Source organism: Aptenodytes forsteri, unplaced genomic scaffold (genome assembly GCF_000699145.1).
Source record: "Aptenodytes forsteri isolate BGI_AS27 unplaced genomic scaffold, ASM69914v1 Scaffold121, whole genome shotgun sequence".
In the NCBI taxonomy this organism is placed as follows: Eukaryota; Metazoa; Chordata; class Aves; order Sphenisciformes; family Spheniscidae; genus Aptenodytes; species Aptenodytes forsteri.
The window spans coordinates 1,831,368-1,848,502 of NW_008796219.1; the positions used below are offsets into that span (position 1 = coordinate 1,831,368).

The window sequence follows — 17,135 nt, forward strand, 5'->3', positions numbered from 1 at the left end:
AGTGAAAATTACATCATTCCTGTACGCTATGCCCCACTTTCTTTATCTTTCCTTGGCCTCCCGACACTGATCTTGCCCCATCTTGAAGAGAACGTTGATAGTAACAGGATGGCCTGAGGGTAGTAAGACATCAGCTTAATTCAGAGACGGACAGAAATGCTACCCTACTGAGTTACCTTCACTAGCATCTTCAGTACTCTGGTTTTCTTCAGAAGTCTACGGTTATAAATGGAGGGGAAAGGAATGTGGGCAAAAATCTGTCCTTGAGTTAAGGAAATGTAATGCTTTTTAATGTGAAGGAGGAAATAATCTTGGGACATTCCTCTCCCCCCAGCCTACAGACACTGCATAGACCATCATCTAGTACGGTATTCAGAAAATCAGTGTAGATGAAAAAAATACAGACACAATTATTAAGATCAAATCAAATTTTTAATTCTAATTATACTAAAATTGTTATGATGTAAGGGTTTTCTTGATCTCTCTCTGGGGTGTGGGGTTTTTGGTTTTGTAAGGGTTTGATTTTGTTTTTTACATCTGGTGCAGCATTTTTCATGATTCTAAGTGCAGTTTTGTTCACGTTTCTTATATTAGTAGTGGTGTTCGCCTAGTTTTGCATTGTGATCATATTTTGTCAATTTTCTTTTATGATGGGCTGAATAGAATAAAAGCATTTATAAATACTCTGAAATGTGTCACTGCTAATTGTCAAACCAAAACTGACCATGGGCCTTTTTTATCTTTATCCTTTTTTTGAGAATAAAGACCAGTTTCTTCATGATGAAGTTTCATCTTCAGTGTCACAACTTGCAACAAAGGTAAATACCTGTTCTTTGGAAGTTTTATGTTTTATATCATATATATATATATATATGTCAATGTTTGTTTGGAAGTTACCTGTTTTTCATTAACAGCCTGATTAAGGAGGATATTTATGTACTTCACTGATTTTATAATTACATATGATCCTTGGTCATGGGGTTCTCATTGAAGTAATACTAGCAGTGCAGTGTTAGTTAGAAAGCTGCCTTATTTCCTTTCATTAATGGGGAGGGGAAGGTCTCTTAATTGTTTTTTCTTCCACATGACAGATATTAAAACACAAAATGAAAATAAGAAGCCACAGGAATAACTGAAGTGAAGTCTAAGGAAGCGCTAAATTCTAGCTGTAACCGGTGATGAAAACATGAGAAGTAGAAGGGATTTGGGTTATTTATTCCATTATATGTAGCTCATCTGGCTCTCTGACCACAAGAGGTTAAGGACTTTGTCTCTTATCTCTTTCAGAAAAGAAAAGTAGGCATACAAGTTAATTTTTTTTTTTACCTTGATTTGTGTCCAAGAATCTTTTTTAATATTCTTTAAAATACATTGGTAGAAGATGAAAGAACTGGAAGTTGTTATGATATGCTAGAGCTTGTTTTGAAATTCCATAGGTATAGAGAAAAGCATTTAAAAATAGGTTCATTAGTGTAATAGGATACTTTACATTAATATGTATAAACTGAACATCTGTCTCTGTTACTTCTTTTTGTTCTACATCAGATGCAGCATGATTTTCACTGAAAACAGAAGTCAGATTGTACTATACCTTTTTCTACTTTTTAGGAGAAATTTATTCTTTTTTATGAAAACATAAATTACTGTTTATTTCATGCCAGATGATGAAAGTTTAGGAAAAGAATCTTAAAATTAATCTATTTTATATTGAAACTTGTTTCCCCTTAGTCATTCAGGAAGGCTTGTTAAGTGTGTGTTTTGACTTAAAAAAAGAAGGGGGGAAAAAAAGTCACCAGGCGTTAAGTGTTTGTTTTGACTTAAAAGAAGGGGGGAAAAAAAGTCACCAGGCAAACTACTGAGCTGCAGTATTTTTGTGTTTTAAAGTAAAACCCCCTTCTCTTAAAAATGTATTCACAAAAAAGCACCTTATCTTTCTCATCTTCTTTATTGTTGTTTCTGAAAGCACTTCTGTATTTTATCTGGTCATTCTGTCATCTTAGAAGCTGTTTGTTTTGACTTAAAAGAAGGGGGGAAAAAAAGTCACCAGGCAAACTACTGAGCTGCAGTATTTTTGTGTTTTAAAGTAAAACCCCCTTCTCTTAAAAATGTATTCACAAAAAAGCACCTTATCTTTCTCATCTTCTTTATTGTTGTTTCTGAAAGCACTTCTGTATTTTATCTGGTCATTCTGTCATCTTAGAAGCTGTCAGTACAGTGATATTCCAGAAGTTTGAAAATCTTTAATATGTTAATAAAAGGCTGATGAATTATATGTGTGGCCTTTTCAGTATGCACGTCATGAATAAAACAGTCTCCATGTTGAAGCAGTGTGGTGAAGAACAACAAAGTTCTTGAAGAGAAGGGCAGTGGATGAAGGGTATGTCTGCCCTTTAGGGAGACAGCCTTCCTGGTCTCTTAAAGCCTGAGTTTTAAGACAGTCCTGATGCCCATTTGCAGAGGAAAGCCTTTCACCTAGGTTTGGAGGTGCAAAAGTGGGAGCTAGTCCTAATGGCTGGAGATGGAAGTCGGAAAATGATCTTAGTTTGTGCGCATGCAGGAAGCTCCCCACTTAGCAGTGAGGACAGGCTAACTGCAGTGCTGATTTTTTTTCTAGTTCCCTCTTCACAGCTCTCCTGAAAGGCAGGTATAACTGGTTAAAAAGCCTCGTGACATCTCAAAGTGAGGAACTGTGAACCCTCTAGTGGTGCTCTAAGAAATGCAGAAATCTGGAACCTATGTTCACGCTGCGCCTGGCCCTTCGGCCTCTGCAAAGCTAATCTTGGGGGTCTCATCTACGTGCTGAGCTTCTGAGTTAAAAGTACAGTTGTTATTAGGCCAGCTTTTGAAAAGAGACAGAGTTTTGAGAAACAAAATAAATCGTTTTAATAAAGAAATTGGAGATGTGAAAAGAGTTGGTCTGCACACCAGCAGTTGGTTGAGTTGAGAAGTCGTGTGTGTGTGTCCCCTCCCCCCCAGTGCTTTGATATCTGGAAGACAAGTTTGGAGGGGGGGTGTTTTTTCACTTTCTGTTACTTGAGTTCTTGCATGTTATGAATAGTTTTCCTATAATGTGGGAACAATGCTTCTTTAATTAAAGCTGATTGGCATAAAACACTTAGTTGTAACTTTATTGAACTGTAAGGTACTTATATGGAAAATTCCATCTCTAGCTTTCTATTTTAGGTTCATTTTTTTCAGGGCTAGGAGGGAGGGAGGCTGTAGAACAAATGATTGTTTCTTCTCAGTCAAGGTTGAGAGGAAAATCTGTTCTTTTTGTTTATGTTTATAAGAAATTTCTGCAAGTGTTTTGTGGAGTGCCTCTACTTTGCTGGAGGGTTTTGATTCACCAGTTGTCAATCCTCTGAAAATACTTGTGAAGGTGTCATGGTTTAACCTCAGTCGGCAACTGAGCACCACGCAGCCGCTCGCTCACCCCACACCCCCCCACACCCCCGGTGGGATGGGGGAGAGAATTGGAAGAGCACAAGTTAGAAAAACTCGTGGGTTGAGATAGAAGCAGTTTAATAATTGAAATAAAATGATAATAATATGATAATAATAATACTACACAAAGCAAGTGATGCACAGTACAACTGCTCACCACCCACCAAACGATGCCCAGCCAGTCCCCGAGCAGCGGCCCCCCCGGGCAGCTTTCCCCAGTTTATGTACTGAGCATGACGTCACATGGTATGGAATGTCCCTTTGGCCAGTTTGGCTGTGCCCCCTCCCAGCTTCTTGTGCACCTCCAGCCTTCTCAGTCGGTAGAGCATGGGAAGCTGAAAAGTCCTTGGCTAGTGTAAGCATTACCTAGCAACAACTAAAACATGGGTGCGTTATCAACTTTGTTCTCATCCTAAATCCAAACCACAGCACTGTACCAGCTACTAGGAAGGAAATTAACTCTATCCCTGCCGAAACCAGGACAGAAGGTCTGCTGAAACTTGGCCAAAATATAAATTTCTGGAAATCTCATTTCATACATGCTGAGCAGTGACTTTTTAGGGATTAGCTGCTTAACTACACAGTGGCATTGAACATGCTGATTCTCACTGCAGGTATACAGCAAGAATCCCCTGTAATTGCTCTTTTTGGTTCCTAAGACTCTTGTCATGTGGCTTCTTGTGGCCTGCAGAGAGTGACTTCCTGGTCCAGAGCCCTGCTGGCCAGGCAGTCGGGAAGTAGAAAAGTCTAACCGGAATATATTGAAAGTACTGGTACCCACTCATAAAGCAGTACCATTTTAGAGTCAGAGTAACGTACTTGAATCTCTTGCTTTGAAATGTAAACTGTTTGTCTTGTACCTCTAACATAGTGTCCCAAATCCTTGCTATTATTATTTGACTCAATTGAATTCTGTGCTTTTTTTCCCTCCCATAATAAGGTGTTCATATACATTAATTGCATCCATCTGATGGATGGATTTAACTGTTTTCAGTTATATTTACACAGTCTTCCTCTTTAGTATATGTTCATCTATATCTACATACTCTCTTTTTGCAATGTACTTTTTAAATTTGCTTTTAGGACTGATGTACTTCTTTAGTTTATACCCAACTGATAGTATTCCTGTTGCCTTTTAGCCTAATTTTTCATGAACCTTCTTGCCCTCTAGTAGAGCTCTAATGATGAACTATGTACCTTTGGCAGTAAAATTAACTGAAAAGTCTTCTTAGTGATGCCTTACTGTTTCCCAGTAGACTCTGATTGTTCATTTATTACTTATTGCCTGTTTACCTAGTGTGGGAAGCTGAGTCGTGTAAATCATCAGAATTTGTTGGTGTGGTGAAAAATGGTATACTTAAAGTCATTTTTTTTGTAATAATATCTCTCAATTTTGTAGACTTCCAATTTGAGAGGAGCTGTCCCTTTTTGGGGCACTTTATAAAGTTAACTGTCAGTAGACATTTGTTCCCTGTTTTATCTAAAGAAAGAAAAATTGTAGTCAACGTATGCAATTTATATACAGTTGATTAACTTGATTCATTTGAGTCAATATAGGTAACAAAGCAGAAGACCCTTACTGTAAGGATTGAGTTTACAGAGTGAAGCTTAGGGGGTGAGTTTGGGGAAGCCATACTGTATGTACAAAGCTGTATGTATGGAAGAAAGTGGATAGATGACTGCAACTTTCAGAGGGTGCTTGAGCTGATATAGTAGTTGCTGCTACAAAAAAGGTGCTGTTGCTCCTAACTTCCACGTTCTTTGGTGACTGTCTTTGACATCTTTTAATGATCTGATTCTTATCACTAACCCAAGAAAAAATGAGTGCATTAGATTTCTGCTGGCTTAGTGAGTTGAACTGTTTTTCCATGGCATCACACAGGTACAAAACCATAATGTAAGTAAGGCAGTATAAATGTGAGCAGGCAATGGACTGGGTTGACCCTTTTCAGCAGCAGTGTCTGAATAAACCAGATCTGCCACCTTGTGAGACTTCTGTCTGGGAATCTGTCTGACAGATGGGCACCGATACTGAAGCATCGCCAAAGCAGAGGGGAGGGGAGCAAAGGGGAGAAACAGCAGGCAGTTTGACTAGGGATACAGACTGCATCCTTTACATGATGTTCTAGAAGTGACTATTTGTACTCCCAGTTTCAGAAGGTACGCTAATTAAATGGCAGCTTTTTCATGGTGGAGAAAGAGTACTTCATAAGCTCGAATTTCCTCTACTGAAGGGGAAGAATCTGTGCTCCTGGCTTTAGCTCTTTAGATGCCTGTTGGGACAGACAATGATGATGGTTTTTCAGTAGTCTGCCAGTTGATGGATTAATATGTATGTGTAACTTCACTTCTACTGATCCTTTTAGGTGATTGCACAGGGCATTGTGCTGCACAGATTTTCACAATCTAAGATAGAAGATACGGGAGAAACTTTATTAATGACTGTTCTGATAAGCATACTCCATGCTCCCATAGTCAAACTGGTATGAGACCAGTCTGTAATCCTACTTCAAAGAATACTGAAATTGGCATCTTGAGAAGTTTCTGCTTTGTTTCTCATTGGTATTTTTGATAAATAGTAGACTGCAGCATCTGACCTGGTCCTCTAAAGGTTTTGACTTTCTAACATCTGATGTTACAATTCTAGTCTTTCTTAATAGGGCTCTCTTTTTCTTAGCAGTCCCTTACAGGCATTTCACTTGATTTTTTTTTTTTTTTTTTTTTTTATATTTTAAACCTGGAGTTTTGACTGTACACCTGATTCTATTCTAGTGGTATCAATCAGCTTTGATTTTTCAAAGATCACCTCCTCCAAGCTCAAGAATAGCCCATCCCATCAAGCAGAGCAGGAAGCAAAGGTGGCAGGAGGCCTGTCTGGATGAACAAGATGTTCCTGAAAAACCTCAAACATAAAAAGGAAGCATACAGGATGTGGAAGCAGGGTCAAGTGACCTGGGGGGAATATAGAGACACTCTCTGAGCATGCAGGGATGGGGTTAGGAAAGACAAAGCCCACCTAGAGTTAAATCTGGTGAGGACAATGAAGAGCATCAAGAAAGGTTTCTGCATGTACACCAGCAGCAGGGAGGGTGTGAAGAAGATGGAGCTTGTCTCTTCTTGGTTGTGCTCAGTGAATAGGCAAGAGGCAATAGGCACAAATTGAAACAGAAGAAATACCATTTAAACATACGAAAAATGTTTTCGCTGTAAGGGTGGTCAAACTCTGGAACAGGTTGCCCAGAGAGTTAGATTCTCCAGCTGTGGAGATATTCAAAACCCGGCTGTACATGATTCTTGGCAGTCTGTTCAAGCTGACCTTGCTTTGAGCAGTGTGGTTGGACTAGATGGTCTCCAGAGGTCCCTTCCAGCTGTAAAGGCTGTGTGATTCTGTGAACTTTGGAAGGTGAATTATTTCTTTTTCCACTGACACATGGAAAAATACTTTAAAGGTTTGAGAATACAAGCTAGTCAGTTATGTATATAAACTTTTCTGAAAATTTTAGGAGCAGTACTTTTGAGTTTTGTGTAGACAATTATATCATAAAAATGAAATAGAGAACTTCTGCAAGTGGCTTGATGCTTTATGACCATATCAGTACTGTATTTTCATACTTTGCATAACTTTAATCTTTGTGTGGTGAGGAGTCAGCTTACCACAGTGTCATCTCTTCTTTACTTATTGACCTTCCTTTGACATCCGTTGCAAGGAAGCTAATTGTTCTGGGATCTTGGTGCTCTGTAAGAATGTGCTCTGTAAGAATGTAAGAAATTTCCAGCTGACTCAGAGACTGGCCCATCTAGTCTGACTGTCTTTGTGGCAACGGGAGATGCTGGTCAGGGAGAGCATAGTGTGGCCAGTTTCCAGGGCCTCTTCCCCTAACATCAAGAATCATTGTTTTGAGATATTAGAGGGTGCATCCCTCTAATTAGAGGGTATCCATTTATGGACCCGCTCTCTGAATTTGTCTAATCCTTTTATTGATGGTTGCCAGCATTTTTTGGCTTTGCAGCTGCTGTATGTCAAACTGATGGTTTCAGAGAATGGTAACTTCAAGATCTCCTTCCTGAGCTATACCTACCAGCAGATATAGTTGTAACTGTTCCAGCTGCATTGGTGGTGGTGCTGCATACATAGGTGGTGCTTGTCTGTAGGTTAAAAATCTTTAAAGAACATTGAAAAGAAATACAGAAAGGCAGCGGGCTGTCTTGAGGGATTTTTTTAGTATGTGACAGAGTTACATGACAGCCATAGTAAAAAAGAAAGATTGTTGTCTTAACAAACAATTCAGTAGTTAGAAAAAAGCTTCTGGAAGTGGGAAATAAGTATTTGACCTCCTCCTTTGCTAAGGTTTATATTCTTAAGTATGATACTATGGAGAAGACTATTAAGAGTGAGCTGTTCACTCCTTTTCAGTTGAGTGAAAAGATGCTTCAGAGGATCAGCACTGGTGCAGGCGGGTGTAGAAGAGGAGGCTTAAGCATGGTAGGCAGAGGTTCTGGTTTTAATCCTGCACTTCCGGGGTTTCTTTCATCCTAGTCCATTTAATATCCACTAGACTTTGTGCAATGAGTTTTATCGCATATTAGCAAAATATAGTCTACTTGGACATTGATGCTGTTATGTAGATTATCCTGGCAGTGTTTCCTCTGGAAACCCCAAATAAATAAGTGGTGGAAGTATGTCTTAAAGGTTTAGTGTACATTTCTCCTAAGGGCTAGCTGAGAGAAGAATAGGTCCGTTAGTTAGAATCTGCTACATCATTATTACCTTTGTATGTATCTACTAAATGGCATGGATCCATTGTGGGAGTACTTATTTATGAAAAATATTGAAGGAATGGTACAATGTGTACATAGGTACTGATCTACATACAGGTAGACAGAGTGCAGAGTTTGTAAATTTTTATCTGGAGACCAGCACACGCTATATGCTTGACACTGAGTAGAAATTTTCTAATAATTTTTCTTAAAGGTATCTGTAAATCAGAATTGGGCTTAATGAAATTAAATTTAAAACTATCCAAAGTATAAAATGTGGAAAGCCTGGGGCTAGATATCAACAGGATTTTATTATGAAATGGTTCTGGGTTTTTTTTTGTCTTTGTTTGTTTTTTTGGCTGGAGGATTGCTTGGGTATCCAAAACAATGCAGCAAAGGTTGGAGTTGTATCGGTGAAGTATGTATGGTGTTCTAGATTAAAAGAAGGTGTATGTGTAGGTATATCCTTTTTTACATGGATGTAAGTGTGTGTATAAATAATTATCTCCAATAGTCTTTTGTTAATGCTGTTCTTTCAAGGCACATATAATTTAAGTTAAGCTAGTTGTGTGTCTGTGTATTAAATTGCTATCTGAAAGCCAGTAACAAGGTGGGTTGTTGTTTGTTTGCTTTTTTTTAATCTGCAGATTTATTATGTGTCAATGGCTTGATGAAACATCATTAGTGAAGAAAGACAAGCTTATATATAAATTAGATTCCTGAGGTATATTTGGTTTTCTCCAGTTTAAAGGCCTAAAGGATTAAGGCAGTAGGAGTTGTTATGTGCTGCTTTTAATTGTGCATTTGCTTATGGTAGCAAAGGTTCTTTCCAAAAAGACCTGAAATAGTAGAGTTTGAGTAAGTTAACAGAAGATGAAGAATTTTTTTAACATATGAAAGGCTAAGTGCTTTCTAGAGTTTCTCTCTTTTTTTTTTTCCTTTCTTTCTTTAAACAGACTACTTCCTTCAGCAGCTAACTTCTTGGAGAGTCATCCTTTTTTTTGGAAGTTTGTTGTGGAGTAACTTACTTTGCAGTGAGAGGAAGCCAAAAGAGTAACAAATCCTCATGTTAAACTTGTTACAGAATTTAACTGAGCAACAGAAACAGATAACAGGATTAGGCCTTTATAGACTAAAATTGAGGGTTTAGACCATTATTTATACCACAGAAGCATTAAATGTTGAGTACTGCTTGGAGAGGCTGACAGTTTAAACACAAGGATTTTGTATAGCAAGGTATCTGTTTGAAGGTATCATCTGCAGTTTCTCTGGTTTTGCTTTATACTATCAACAGTACCAGTCTTCTATGAGATGGGTATGGTGAGTCTGCCACAGGGATGCAAAGTTGAAGTTAGCTGTCTACATATTTTTAACATAATTAAAAATAGAAAGCATATTTGAATTAAACATGAGGATTTGCTTATTATAATCTGTAGTCACTTTATTCTCACAGTGGAAAAAAATATACATAGAAGCTGTTGCTTTTCTTGTGAAGCCATGAGGAATGCTGTGGTTTATGGTAAGATTAGGTGTGGGTTTAGGAATAGGTGAGCAGAGCAGTTGCAGAGGCCTGGGTTGTGGTGAACCTGGCTCTCATGTACCTAGTCTGTCCATATCCCATGAACGAGAGCTGGGAATTGCTCTGGGCTTGCTCAGCCTTCCCTCTTCGGAGTTCTCCAGAGGCTTTGCCCAAAGCTGGATCCATGTTTGTATTTAACTAAAGTGAAACTGAGTCTAGGTTAGACCTTCCTCCTGATCCTAAAATGGACCTGCTATGCTTCCTGACTCGGAGTAGCTGAGGCGGTTCAGATGGGAGTAGGGAAGGTGGGTGAGAAGTGAAAGTGTAGGACATAGTGAAACGGGAGAACAAGAGATGGAAATACTCTGTGACTAATGTGATAACAAGGGTGCTGTTTTACTCGTGTAAATGGTAGAGGTTGTTGGTTTCTGAAAGGTGAGGAGGTGGCAGTATTTTTCTATCTGGTGTTTGTGCTCAATCCGTAGGTGATGTTTCACATGTTTTAAGGTCTGCGTGGACGTACCAGTTATAAACTGTAATCAATTAAAACCTAAATGTCAAATTGATATTAATTTGCACCGATGAGTTCTGCAAAAAGGATGAAGCATAATAATAGGTGATGAATTAGCCTTTGCTCATGCTGACAACTACAATTTTGTTTTGATTGTTTATTATACTTCATAATGTATTGTTGTATTTTTTAATGTAATCAAGTAATGCTGATAGACTGTCACTCTGCCATTCTTACTAGACCCTGCAAGAAAGAACAACAACTTTCATATTCTGTGCTCGACACGCATGCGTGCATTTCTGTTAGAGTCCCTAAGCATGCTATCAAAATAAAAATAACCAATACTTATTTTTTTGCTTTGGGGGAGAGAGAATCAAACCTTTTAATAATGTTGAAAAAATAATTTATGCTACATGTTTAATGGTCGCAGTAAATTTAGAGAGCACACTGTAGTGCACCAGTGCCACGTGTTACATTTCACTGGTGCGCCAATGCTCTTACCCTTTTTGCTTGTAGGGCCACAAGAAGTAGTTTTGGTGAGTTAAAAATAGGAACAATGAGTGCAAAGCAGGTTAAATCTTAAGAGTTTCATAATTCAGCTGGCTGTCCTGTCTGTTGTGGCCTCTTCTAGCAATGACTGTTCATTTCATTTCTGTCTACTGAAGCCCCTTAGACTGTTTCCTAAGCTGCCTAGATTCCCTTCATACTGTGATATGCTAAAATGGAGCCAGCAGCTCCTGCCTGCAGAAGAGCATCCAGGAGCCCAGCTGTACTCACTGACATCACTTGCCAGCCTCTGCAAACCGGCAAGGTTTTGTACTCTTTGCTCAGCAGGAAAGAGCTCTTGCTGCAGTAACCCAACGTGCTCTTTTTCCAAACATGGCCATCCTCTGCAGGCTGCATGGAGCCGCTGCGCTCCCAGCTGCACAGCACAGGAGAGGTAGAGCTGTTGCTGCCTATCAGCCACCCAGAGTCAGCACTGGCAGCCATACTCTGTGCTTGTAAGTCTGTAATTCACATTTATGAGGATGTTTACTTCTCTGTATAGGTTCAAGGTGCAAGTTTCCGGGGTTGGAAGGAAGTGACGTCTATGTTCAATAAAGATGATGAACAGCAATTGCTAGCAGGATGCAAGTCTCCAAAATCCAAAGGGTGAGTAAAACCAATTGGTCTATCTGCTATTAAAATACACAAACTAGAACAGAAAATAGCTGTGCAAAGTAGTGAAGGTAGACACTGAGAAACAGTTGTGTTCAACTCCTGGAAGTTAAATCACAGAGAAAGGTTTATGTGCATTTCAAAGTTATGTATATGTTAAGCTTACAATGAGTAAGGCATGCTGTATTAGGAAAGGACGGATATTGTTGATAACCTTTTTAGGTCTGTCAGGAAGAAAAGGGAATTTAGCTGCATAATAATTTTTTACTGTAGAAAAGGAGTAAAGGTTTCTGAGTGAAAGGGTCATTCCCACCCTCCCCCTTTCCTCTTAAGGATTAATTATGGTTGAGTTTACAAATTCCTGTTTTTTACATGCTTTACTTTCTCTTTTGAAGTCTTGTCTACACCTAAAAAGGTTAAGTGGAGTAGCTATATATCAGGATCTGCAAATCTTCCCTGTTGGAGCTGAGGTGTTTACCTGGAACAGTTCTGCTGCCGGTATGGTTAGAGCCGTCCTCTGAAAAGAACAGACCTCTTCCCAGCACAGACTATTTTGCTGTTACAAGTATCTGTAGGCTTTACCTACATGTGCTACCTCACTACCTTGGTTACAAACAGGAAAAAATGCCACCTATCAGTATAGCTGTTCCAGCCAAGTATGAGCTTTGATAAGACGCTTGCTGTAGTATGTTTTGTTTCCAGTTTACTTTGAAACAGATATATTTCAGTATGCAAGTGTATATATGTGCATGTAGGGGGGGTGTGTGTGTGTATATATATAAGCGCAATTTAGAATATAAATACATATATTTCCATTTCCATTTGAGCCTGTTCAATAAAACTTCCCAGAAGTTCCCAGCTACTGTCCCTGTACAATTTTATGGGTGTTATTAAGATGCTAGGGTGCTTCAAGGATCCTTTGCAATTGAAGCTGAATATAAGAATCAAGTAACCCAGTGAAGAGAGCGGAAGTATGAAAACCGAGTTACCACAAATGTGGAAAGCTATTTTAGCATTGCTATGAAAACTGTCTGTATTTTAAGTTTGGGGGTACTTTCCTGTAACTGTATACCACGACTTTTACTTTACTTTACTTTTAAAGAAAAATGCAACTTTCCAAGTGCGCTATTGACGAAATATGAGAAAAGTGTTCAGAGTCTGTGACTGGCTTTAGCAAGATGAAAAGTCTGAAAAATCTAATCATAAATTCAAAATTCATTAAGGAAAAGTCAGTTTTAAAGGTATTGGTTCAGTTGCTTCTATTTAAATATGATAATGTCAAGTTTTCATTAATGGAAAAAAGCTCTTTTAATAGAAATACTAAAAAAATTTCAATGGTGGTTTTATTTGTGGCTAAGGAATTTGTATGCTACTAGCAGATAATGTTTTCAATTTGCTATTTAGCTCATTGAACCCTGAAGGTGGTGTGTTTCACCACGGGTATTCAGCCTTTCCTTGTGGTCCATTACTTGATTACATACATAACCCTGCATATAAACTTATGGATAAACATTTGACATTCTGTATTTTAAATACTCCACACTGCAAATACGAAGTAATTCAGATAGAAGGTTCTTGATGGGATAAGAAATGTAATAATGAGAGTAGCCTTTGGAATGTCTCTTTGAGAGAGAAATTATAACAAAGGTTGTTTTTTCTTGGTTTTGGGAGGGGGAATTTTGGGAGTTCTTACCACAAATACAAAACAGCTGTTTTCAAAATATTGTGCAGATCTTCATGAAAAAAACGCTGATACCTTTAAAGTCCTGATACTGTGTACATCAGCTATTTTAGGGTAGAAGGTTTAACTGGCAAGGTGATAACAGGTATATGAAACTGAGGAACATAGTGATTGTTAAAGCTGGTGGTAGACAAAACATTTTCATATTCCTTCTACTATCCTACCTCTGGGTTTGTTTTTTGGGTTTTTTTTTGTTAAAGTCCTAAATTGTTCTAATGCATGCTAAAATACTTCATACATTTCCAAATGCAGTTCTCTGTAATTCACTGGGGAGGGGGGGGCGGGGAGAGGAGAGGGGGCATGAGTCCTTTTATAATAGGAAATGGCCATACTCAGTCCACTTCTGATTTATCACTGCAAAATTCTACTGTGTTTAGGCTTATGTGTATACGAGGGTGTTTTTCCTGAAGTTGACAGTAATGGATGTGCTGTCATAGGCTGATGACTGATTAGCATTCCTCACTATAAAACATAATAAATTAATTGAATGTTTATTAGTAACTATTACATGTTAGATGAAGGAATTAATCACCTCATCATTGTTATTTTCTAGAACAAACCTAAAGTTAAAGGAAGAGATGAAGTCTGAAAAGAAGCCAGGTTTTTGGGACAGTTTGGTGATAAAACAGAATGTCCCACCTAGGAAACCAGATGAGATTGAGGGATGGGAACCACCACAGATTACCGCTGCTGACTCTACCAGTGATGCAGCAACTACTTTAAGTGACTATACAGCCTGGTCAGGCTGGGAAGATGAAACCAAAGGCTCCACAAAATACACAAACCTGGCCAGCTCAGGAAACAGTTCCAGGTGGAGTATCAAATCAGCTGGAAAGCTGGTTAGTATTAGACGTCAAAGCAAAGGTAACCTTACTGACAACTGGGAAGAATTAGAATGATACTGGTAATGTGAAATACCTTATAGATAAGAAGAGAAAGGTTCCATGATTTACTTATATGTTTAAACCAAAATCAGATCTGCTCAATATTGCACCTTTATACAGTACTTTGTTTTATTCAGATTGTTACAAATTTTTGCTCACCTGATAGTAAATTTTCTTATTACATTGTTAAATAGCTATGTTTTCCACACTGAAAAAAAGTAGAGAATCTATTTTGTGCCTATATTTCACATTCAGACTCTGCAGTATGTTGGATTGTTGGTTTTACCAAAAAAATGTAATTCCTTAGTGAATGTATACACTGGTTGTAAATTTGACTGCCTTATGTAGGAACTTCCACTAGCTTGAGGTCCTGGGTTTTTTTTTTCTGGTATTTGAGGGCCACTCAAAAGTTTAGTTTTGATGCTGTCCCTTTTCAACTAAGAATACTGATCTGTCGCTTGCAGGGAGAATGCTTATACCTAGTAGACTGTTTTCCAAATCTTCAGCTTCAGCTTGTGCAGACCAGATGCTCAACTGTCACAACGTGCTACACTGTGTATGAAATGGGAAAATATTATTCTAATGTAATTCCTTCCATCACAGGATCTTCACCAATAGTCAGGTCAAATGGGTCTTCCAGAGGTGGGTTTTTTTATATATTGAACGTTGTTTGACAAAGCTAAGCTTCTCAGTTTTTAAGATGCATGTTACGCCAAAAATAAAAATGATTGAAAATTTGGAAAGCAGCAGTGAGTAGAGTATAAGAAGATCTTGATATTCAGTATCTGTAGTCCTGAATCTAGGGATAAATTGCTTCTTATGGAAGGGCATACGTTTTCATTTTTACAATAGCTGATCCTTGTCCTACAAACAGCTTTTTTGTTTTGTACTGTGTTGTTCCTTCCCCCTCTGCCCCATAAGCAGTGATTGAATTATACTCTGGCATTTTCAGGGTAGCTGAGTAACTGAGCCATTGCAAGTACGTGCACGCACACAACTTCTGAAGCATTTTTGTTATAAAGCTCCGTCTTATTAGCTACTGATGTTTTAATTTTTTGGTAAAAGAAGGTGAAGTGTTAAACTTGAGATTTGAAATGTATATAAGAATACTAAAAGTGCCTCTTTCTAGCATATTGTCTCATTAGCAGTGCGGCTGATGTCAGATCCAAAGTTGGTTTCCATTTTGTTTATATGACCTATATAAATACTACTTTAACATTCATGGAAAAAAAATCAAACCAAAAGTTTCATAAAAAATGAACAGTAGGCCTTTTCTCTCCTGATTGTTAAACTGGTATAACAGAACTGAAAACTTGTTGACTGCCTAGCAATATGGCCAGTGCAGTCAGAACATCAAGTTAGCATTTCAGAGAAAATCAGCATTTTTACAAGAAAGCATATACCTTTATATAATGGATGTCTTGTAAACGTATTTTTGCAAGAAGCTTATGCTGATGAAAAGGGATGCATGCAATTTTCTTCTAAGCTTGTACCTTGTTCCTGTTACTGCCACATTACTCCTTTCTTAGCTCTCTCTTTCTCCTCTCTCTTCCAATTCATGTATAATTTTCTGGCTTACAGTTCCTGCATAGCTGTTTTTTGGAGGTTCCTGTTGAGATGTGTCTGGAGGGAAACTGTAGCAAAATGTTTTTGGTTTTGTTTTTTTTTCTGGTATTAATAGGATGCTAAAAGACATTGTTCTTATGTTCATATAAAAGAACATCAATGTTTTGTGCTACAAAACAGGATCTTGTAACTGGCAAATGTATTTGTAAAATTGGCATTATATATTAAAAAAAAATACTAGTAGAGGAGAAAGGGTTAGCATTTGTATTGGATCATTTAGTCTGTGAGTAAACTCTGTATTTGCCTTTGGCAAGTACGTATGCTGAGGTTAATTATAGGAAAGAATTAGTATTCTTGGGTGAAGTATGCTGCATTTTACAGTTTATGGAATACCCTCTAAGGCTTGAGCTAGTATTTAGTTTGGTTGTTGGTGCTGACCTAAAAGAACGGAAAAAGATCTGCTAGCAGCCCTCAATATTTTGCTGTCAAAGATGGGCTGAGAACTTTTAATTTCCCTCCTGAAGAAACTATTTATACTGTGACCAGTAAAGGTTTTGCCTTGCACATTATACTGTCAAGTGCCTGTTTCTCACCTTGATGATGTGTTTGATGCACAGCTTTACTGCAACATTTTTCAATTTGTTTTTGAAAGTATGATAAAGAATATGCTCACAAACATGAAGCCTATTACAAAACGAAATTGCATCCAAGTGGGAAATTGAGATATGTAAACTTACAGTTTAAGTCCTAGTGATGAAAGTTTTGGTGTGCTTTTTAAGTGATATTTCCTCAGAAATAACCATTCTAAGGATGAACATTATTAAATTTAATATAATTTATTGTTATGCTTTGTTAATGTATTTGTCTTTTAAGAACTCACTGGTGTGAGCTTTTCTTCTCTTACGTTTATAAACTTGTCTGAATTTTCAGAACGGGGTCCTCTTTTCTTTTACCTTCTTTAGATGCTTAACTACATTATACATTTATGGGCTTAAGCTATACACAGCTCCATATGTGGAATAAGTGTAGAATATGTCCCTTAATATTTGTTTTGAAATTGCATTTCGATCTATGTGAAATGGTTTAGAAGAAGGTAGCATTAAGATTGTATGATAAGATTGCACAAAATAAAGTATAGTTTATATTGCTTTCTCGTAGCCAATCTGCATGATTGTTGGCGTGGTTTTAACGGGAATTAAAAGCTTCATGTGGCTGTAACTAGTCACTTAACTCTAAGCAAAGTTCTTTCTGAGTATTTTAATTTATTAGCATCATTTGCAAAAAGAATAGTAGTATTTTCCATATGAATAAAGATTTAGTTTGAACTGAAATGCCTTATTCTTTGATATGTTTTTTGTCCCATTTTATTTGTCATGTGAGTTTGTTTCCATCTGCGTGGACGTTACTTGCATCATTGCAGAATACAGCCAAGGAAGTAATAGCTATGTTTGTCCAAACTCAGTGAATCATGCCGTCTCAGAAGCCGCAGCATCCTAGATTTAAAGCATCACCCGTTGCTTTCACAGTGGGAAGAATTCATTGGTTTTGACAAAC

General features: G+C 37.8%; 1 protein-coding gene across 1 annotated transcript; it reads left to right on the forward strand.

The window, feature by feature from the left end:
- Positions 1–725: 725 nt before the first annotated feature.
- Positions 726–16,906, forward strand: TDRP (testis development related protein). The gene is made up of 3 exons (XM_019474546.1): positions 726–818; positions 11,281–11,384; positions 13,685–16,906. Exons 1-3 carry the CDS (start codon positions 726–728, stop codon positions 14,028–14,030), a joined length of 543 nt encoding a protein of 180 aa, XP_019330091.1. The 3' UTR covers positions 14,031–16,906.
- Positions 16,907–17,135: the final 229 nt, after the last annotated feature.

Coding starts and splice junctions, on each gene's coding strand:
- TDRP (XM_019474546.1), top strand. CDS start 726: ATGGGCCTTTTTTATCTTTATCCTTTTTTTGAGAATAAAGACCAGTTT. Junction 819..11,280: donor TGTCACAACTTGCAACAAAG/GTAAATACCTGT, acceptor TTCTCTGTATAG/GTTCAAGGTGCAAGTTTCCG. Junction 11,385..13,684: donor AAGTCTCCAAAATCCAAAGG/GTGAGTAAAACC, acceptor GTTATTTTCTAG/AACAAACCTAAAGTTAAAGG.